A 7,285-nucleotide genomic window follows, 5' to 3' on the forward strand; every position below is an offset into this window, starting at 1 on the left:
TGCCCATATTTTTTAATGTCATTTGTATTGACTCCTTCTTTCTCATTGATACCTATTACTCTCACACTATTCATCTTTTCATCATCTTGCATGTGATGAGTTATTTTTTCTTGCATCCTAATTATTTTATGAAATGTTTTCATAACTTTTCACTAGCTGCAACTGAGTTTTCAAGATCTGAAGCTGTATCTTCACTTGCACTCAATGTTTTGCAAGCTTGTGATTGAGATTTTAAAGTTTTCTATATCTCTTTGGCTCTATTTCATGTGATCAATTTCTTTCCTGTATTGCTCGTTCAAGGAATCTATCATTTTTCTAATGTCTTCTATTTTTTAATGACCATCTTCTTTTGAAGCTTTTATTATTTATTTTATTGCGCAGATTATTTCTGATCTGATTTCCTCTATATATTTCTACATTTGATTCTTTACTTCAGACACTATTAATTCAGAGATTTCTTTCTTTATTTCAAAGGTTATTTCTGATCTGAGTTCCTACATACCTTTCTGCTCTTATTTCTTTCCTTCAGATGCTATTGATTCAACCATTCCTGCTGTGTGATTCTCAATTTCTTCTTTGTTAGTGTCCTCTGCACTTGTTCTGGGTGGGCTTAGGGCCTGAGACTGCGTTTTTCTCCTTCTCTTTATCATTTTGTATAGCACTGTCTTCTGACCTTTGTTGTAGAACTTTAGTGCAGTTATAACCTTAGCACCTACTGATATTTGGGTGCAGGTCTAAGTTTGAGTTCATCCAGTTTTGCCTAGTTTGGATCTGGCTGCTGTGCTCATCTCCTTCCTGATGCAGTCCTTCGAAGTGAACCTGTGTTGGTCCTCTGGCTAGATGTCCTGCTTCTTCATTAGTTGAATGTTTCAGGGCTTGTCTCTCTGCACGGACTTCAGCTGTAGAGTTTCACCCCAGCCCTGAATGCCAGGCCTGGGCTGTGAACCGGGTTTTTGATTCATCAATTCTTTGAATTGTTTTCTTCATTGTGATTGAATTTCTGATCTAATTTTTATAATTTCCAACCATCTTTTTCCTTCAGGTTTGGTTTGCTCATGATTTTCTAAATTCTGGAGTTGCATTGTTAGGATATTTATTTGTTCCCATTCTGTTTTCCTCATTGTGAGTTCACAGCTATAAATTTCCCTCTAAGAAATGCTTACATTGCATCCAATAAATTCCAATAAGTTGTTCTTCAATTTTCATTGAATTATAGATATTGTTTACTTTCTTGTTTATTTTCATCTATGATGCATTGGTTGCTGAGGAGGGTGTGGTTTAATTTCCATGTATGTATGTGGTTTTTCTGGTTTCTTTTGTCATTCATTTCCAGTTTCATTGCACTGTGGTCAGATAATGTGCATCAGATAATTTCTGTTTCTTTCATATACTTAAGCATGACTTATGGACTACTATGTTTTCTATTTTAGAAAATGACCCATGTGCAGCTGAAAAAAATGTATATTCAGCTGTGGTTGGGTGGAATACTCTGTACATGACTACTAAGTCAATCTCTTCCAAGTTCTGCTTCAGTTTTGCTGCTTCTTTGCTAATTTTTTGTCTGGTTGACCTATCTTTTTGGGGTAAGAGGGTGTGCAGTTCTCCTGTTAAGATTGTGGTATTGGACATTAGATTTTTCATGTCCATTAAGATTTGCTTTACATAGTTGGGTGCTCTCGTTTGGTGCATACATATTCATGAGTGTTACTGCTTCCTTTTGTTTTTCCCCCTAACCAGTATGTGGTGACCTTCTTTATTTCATTTGATCATTCTTGATTTGCAGGGTATTTTAATCTGGGCTGGAATTTATTTTAATAGAGGACTTGAAGTAATGTGTTCCATGCTCTTCATGCCTTCATGGTTTGTGAAAAGAAGTCTGCCATTATTCTGATGGTTTTCCATTAAATGTGGTGTTTCCTTTCTCTAGCGGCTTTCGGTATATTTTTCTTGTGGATAAGACAGTTTTAGTTTTGTGTTTACACAACTAGAATTAGGAACACTAATAATGGGTAGTGATATTTAACAGTTGACAGAGTTTTGTAACTAATGGATTTGTATTTTATGCAATAAGAGCAAACATGTTTGTGCAGCTAATCAGATATTAAATTAGGAATTTTTATTTAAGTTAGTTCTCCCAAATTCTGTTTAATCACCTACCCTTGATGTTCCTGGGGTCTTCCAAGCCAACTCATTCTCCCAGTTATGTGTTGTCCCCTTTGTAGATCAAGAGCAGAAAAAGAGAGTACACTCTCATAGATCTGGGTCCAGTGAAGTGTCTCAGCTTACCAGTTCTGGATCTACCAACTTTGAACTTGTCCACATGTGCCTCATTTTGCTCTGGTTGCTGTACTCATCTTCCTGCTGCAGCTCATTGAGGAGAAAGCACTGTGCCACTCTAGCAAGATGTTCATCTTCTGTATTAGCTGGGTGGGTCTGGCTCCTAGCCTCTCTACAGGGTTTTATGCTGCTAGGTTCCACAGGAGGCCTGGCACAGGGCCTGGGTTCTGGCTGGAGAGGGATCTTAGGCATGGCAAGCAGGAGGATGGTCCCATACATATGCCAGGCCTGCAGTCTGGCTGTGGAGGGGTCTTGTGCGTGATGAGCAGAAGGAACTTCCCACACTCACACCCTCCCAATAAAATCTTAACGATTCAGTAATTGGTTACATTAAAAAATGAAAAGTTTACTCATTAGTCTTAGGGCCGGCCAGAATGCTCAGCTATTAAAGCGTCTGCTTAGGCAGACAGCAGGGGCTGGGTTTTCGAACCCCATGCCCTTCTCTGGAGCACACTGTGATGGCAAATGAGACTGGGCTTGGTGGTGCATGCCTGTAATCCCAGTGCTTAGAAGGATGAAAAGCAGGAAGGATCACTACAAATCTGAACTGAGTAATGAGACCCTGTAGACACTACACTAAATACATTTTAAAAAATCATTAGTCTTTCAGTTTTCAAGAGACTATGGTTATCTTTATTATGAAGTGAAAGATTTTAAAAGTCATAGATTTTTATGCTAAAACTAACACAAGTTACACTAAGAGTTCAAGAGATTCCATTGAAAATTATAACAATGAATTATATACTTCTTTTAGAATAGTAACTGAAATTCAAATATTTTTGGCTAGTGATTTATGGAAAATCTATTATTCCTGCTGTAGATATGGCAGGGCATCATAGAAATTGTCTTTTTTTTTGAACTAAAGGAAATAAGATGCCCTCCAACAAAAACTATTTTACTTGTTTTATTTTCTGTTCAATTTAGCAAAGTACTTGGAAATGATGAGTCTAGTAGCTCAAGTGATGTATAGAATTAATCATCATTTGTCTTTTTAATCATATCATATGGGTTTTTCAGCTGAAGCAAATAGAATCATTGGGCTAAAACATTTTATGAACAAACATTTGTAAAGGTAATAGCATGGAAATATCTTGTTAATTTAATTCTCATTATGAAAATATCATCCTACATAATAAAATTAAGATGGAGCATTGCAATGAAATAACTACTAACTTGTAACCAGTCAAGTTTACATATAACTAGCAATTAAACCTAACAATTGTAGCTGCGTACTTGCTGCTCTCTTTTCTTCAGTTCCTTCCCACAGCTCTATGGCTATGGTTTTGTGATCAGGATCGTGGCCATATTGGAAGAGGAAGTTGGTGAGAGGGCTTCACTCCCCACCTGATAAGAGATCCTGTTGACTCAGTCACAGCCTTGAAGCCTTATTTTGTGAAGTCAGGATAGAATAATTTTATATACTGATCTAGAGACTGGACCATAAGCTATGTTTTTTCTTGGCCCATTTGTAGTTCTGTTTGGTTCTTGGCAGAGGCAATGCTCTGCCCCACTATGGATTTTTTTTTCTCTGAATACCTTCAGGGCAGGTTTGTTTGGCTTGAGTTGTGGGGATGAACCACAGCAACCTGAGCCTGACTACTTTTTGAAGCAACCACTCAAAGAACTGAGCTAAGAGGCAGGTCTCCCAAAAGGCAGAAGGATTTTTTTTTCTCTGAATTCCTTCAGGGCAAGTTTGCCTGGCTTGAGTTGTGGGGATTAAACCACAGCAACCTGAGCCTGACTGCTTTGTTGAAGCAGCCTCTGCCCCACTATGAAGGAGATTATTAGAACATGACCTCTACTTTGGCCAGCACTGTGTGTTTATAAAACTCATGTACACCCAGCTCTAATCTGGTGCCTAGATTCAAGTCTAAACTCGATAAATAGCTATTGAAGGAGAAAATACAAGATCGTTTGCTTGTAGCATGGTGGCATCAGACAGACACAAGGGAAAGGGACTGCCACTTGCTCTCAGATCATCCAGGACTCTGTTAGAGCATTCACATCTCCAGATGCTGGAGTTCTTGACCTGGCCTGGATGATCTTGTCATAATGAACCAAAACACATTTAGTAAGTGTAAATTGTGTACCTGGTTGTACTGAAGTCACCTCTTCTCCAATGCTCTCCACAATGCCAGCTGCCTCATGGCCTAGGATCACAGGAAGAGGAGATGTGGACTTTCCACTAACCACATTATCATCTGAGTGACAAATTCCTGTGTCCATGTTCTACAGAAGAAAGTGCAAATGATAAGATCCAGAAATGACTATGGTTCACAGAAGATTTAACATAATCCACTTCTAAAAGTTTTACTTCCAAACAGTTCTAATTTCTTGTTTATATTCCATTATCCTTTAAATATAAAAAAATTATTTATCCTCAAGTATAGCTAAAATTCAGGCTGGGGAGATAGCTCAACAGTCTTTGTGCCTGCTTGGCAAGTGCAAGGACCAGAGTTCCATCCCCACCACATGTTGTGCTGGCTCTGGAACCCAATGTGGTGGCACGTGCCTGTAGTCCCAGAGCTGGGGAGGCTGAGACAGGAGAAGCACTCTGAGTCCAAACTGCACAGTGAGATCCTGTATCAATAAGTAATAATTATAAAAAGAATATCTAAAACTTTCCTCAGTCTTTCTTTTGTGAACTAAAATTTTAGAACAATTATTGCTGTTGAATAAGTGATCCTTGAGATGTTTGCTTTATAAAGCATGCACAGCATGCACTTTTTGGAAGCAGAAATTACAGATTAACACCACAAAAATATCTATTGTTAATTGGTTTTGAAATTTTCTGAGTTTTTAAACCTAAAATAAAATAGAAGTAGAAAAGTTTTCACCTTAATACAAACTTCATGGGCCTTAGGGGTTGCGAACTCTACCTCCTCAATGAAGAAGGGTTTCTTTGTCTCCCATAGCAGAGCTGCTTTGCGTTTTATGACCTGGAACATCACACAGAAAGATGCAGCTTTTTCTATCAAGGATTGTTTTTCTTCAACTTTGCACATACATCTAGCCCCATGCCCCACACCTAGCACATTTTCTATGGAAATGAATGCTTCTGGTTTACAAGAATAAAAGATCTTTAAAAATTTTTATGAAGTATATCTCCCCCTTCCTCTGGGGAAGCTCTGACAACCACTACTCATGCTGAAGACTGATGGAGAGTCTTGATAGGAAAGCCCCTGCCCCTCCAGCCTTCGCGCTGGAGTTTACTGATCCCTACTTCCTCCCACCCTCAACCTAAAGACTATCAGTGAGACTTGGCAGCCATAGCTCCATCCTTGAAGTCATCTAACCTGAGTTTGCTGATTTTTGCCACTGCTCCTCATCCTGAAGACCTCTGAGGAATTGAGACTACCACAGCAACCTGCAGGAGTCTTGTGGCTCACTAACTTGCACCAATCCAATATCGAGAGAGCTTTGCCTAACTTCAGCCTCCACTCATCATCTTCATCAGATCTCTTTTGATCTATGGCTTCTAACCTCTCCTTAATGAGGTAGAAACCACATTGAACAGCATGCAACAGGAGCTTTGGTGAGCCAACACAGCCATCCCACTCGCCTGAAAGCATTGTGGACCTGCACCTTGCCCATCTACCATCACTATTGAAAATGACAAAAGGAAGACACAAGAGGAAATTTCAGGACTCTAGTCCACCAAAAAAAGTCCAAGAGACAAAGTCATAAAAGAATTCTGAAGTTGCATACCTGAAATATCTGAGATGAGAGCAACTGAAGTAAAGAAACAACTCCATCAGGCTATGGAGGAAATAAGAGGAAAAATAATCTGTCAGGTTAAAAAAAAAGAAATGACAGCAATTATGAAATAATTGATCCATACATCAAGGATGACACATAAATAAAAAGATGGTGATAGGAAAATGATGTAAACATTGAATGAACAATAAAGAATTAAAATGCATCAAACAGATTCACACAGATATCCAGGACATTAGGAATCCCATTGAAAACTGACAAAGCTTAAATATAATTTGAAATTTAAAAAAAAAAAGAAAAGAAAACTGACAAAGCAGCTTGAGTGAAAGAAGATAGAATTTTGGATCTTGAAGATAGCACAACAGTTAGTGGACATGAAAGGAAACATCTTTTAAAAATAATGAGATGGGGCTTGCCCCTTAGCGCAATACTTTAAGTGACTGCTTCAACAAAGCAGTCAGGCTCAGGTTACCGTGGTTCAATCCCCAAAACCCAAGCCAGCCAACTTGCCCTGAATGCATTCGGAGCAAAAAAATATGTAATGAGAAACCAAGAAATAACAACACAATAGCTGCAAGATGATGCAAAGGAAATTAGTATAAGATTAATAGGTATCAATTAAATAGCTGGAGATAACACAAAAGACATAAAAAGAGTGGTAGTGGAAATAGTAGCAGAAAATTTCCAAGGTATTGGAAAAGAATCTGATATACAGTTAAGTGAGGCATATGGAACTCCAGCTAGCTATAATAAAAATAAATCAACACTCAGACACATAATAATCAAAATCCCAGAAACTGAGCAAAAGAGCAGAATATTAAAAACTGTTACATACAGGCCCAGTAAGCGTGTGGGAGAGCTTCCGGCTATGCTGCTCTGGAGGGACCTGCCGGTCCCAGCCCAGACGCAGCCTGGATGAGACCCTCTTTCACCCCCTTGGTAAGTCCCATACCACTCCATAGTACCCCCCACCCTTCCCACCAATTTGGAATTACTGTCACTTTCTGGGAAGACCCAGATCCAGTCTTTTTTTTTTGTTTTTTTAGGTACAAACCTCTTTTTTTTAAGTCAACAGAAAATGGAAATATACTTTTTAAAGTTTCTAATACTAGAAGAAGATATCATACAATGTCTTTTTAAATAAATTGTAAGTCAAAGATAGAGTATAAATCTTAGAACAAAAGTTAAGATTAAGCAATATTCAGAAAATTAAATGATTCAAAACAATTGA

General features: G+C 38.3%; 1 protein-coding gene across 1 annotated transcript in view; it reads right to left on the minus strand.

The window, feature by feature from the left end:
- Window positions 1-5,909, minus strand: part of LOC101582072 (alcohol dehydrogenase E chain-like) — a 21,603-nt gene extending 15,694 nt beyond the window's left edge. Inside the window, exons 1-3 of the mRNA XM_023708690.1 lie at window positions 5,634-5,909; window positions 5,175-5,276; window positions 4,428-4,566 (exon numbers count right to left, since the gene is read on the minus strand). Coding sequence (XP_023564458.1) covers window positions 4,428-4,566; window positions 5,175-5,276; window positions 5,634-5,909 — 517 coding nt within the window. The remainder of the gene's footprint in view (window positions 1-4,427; window positions 4,567-5,174; window positions 5,277-5,633) is intronic.
- Window positions 5,910-7,285: the final 1,376 nt, after the last annotated feature.

This window comes from Octodon degus, unplaced genomic scaffold (genome assembly GCF_000260255.1).
Source record: "Octodon degus isolate 3935 unplaced genomic scaffold, OctDeg1.0 scaffold00462, whole genome shotgun sequence".
NCBI classification, from domain to species: domain Eukaryota; kingdom Metazoa; phylum Chordata; class Mammalia; order Rodentia; family Octodontidae; genus Octodon; species Octodon degus.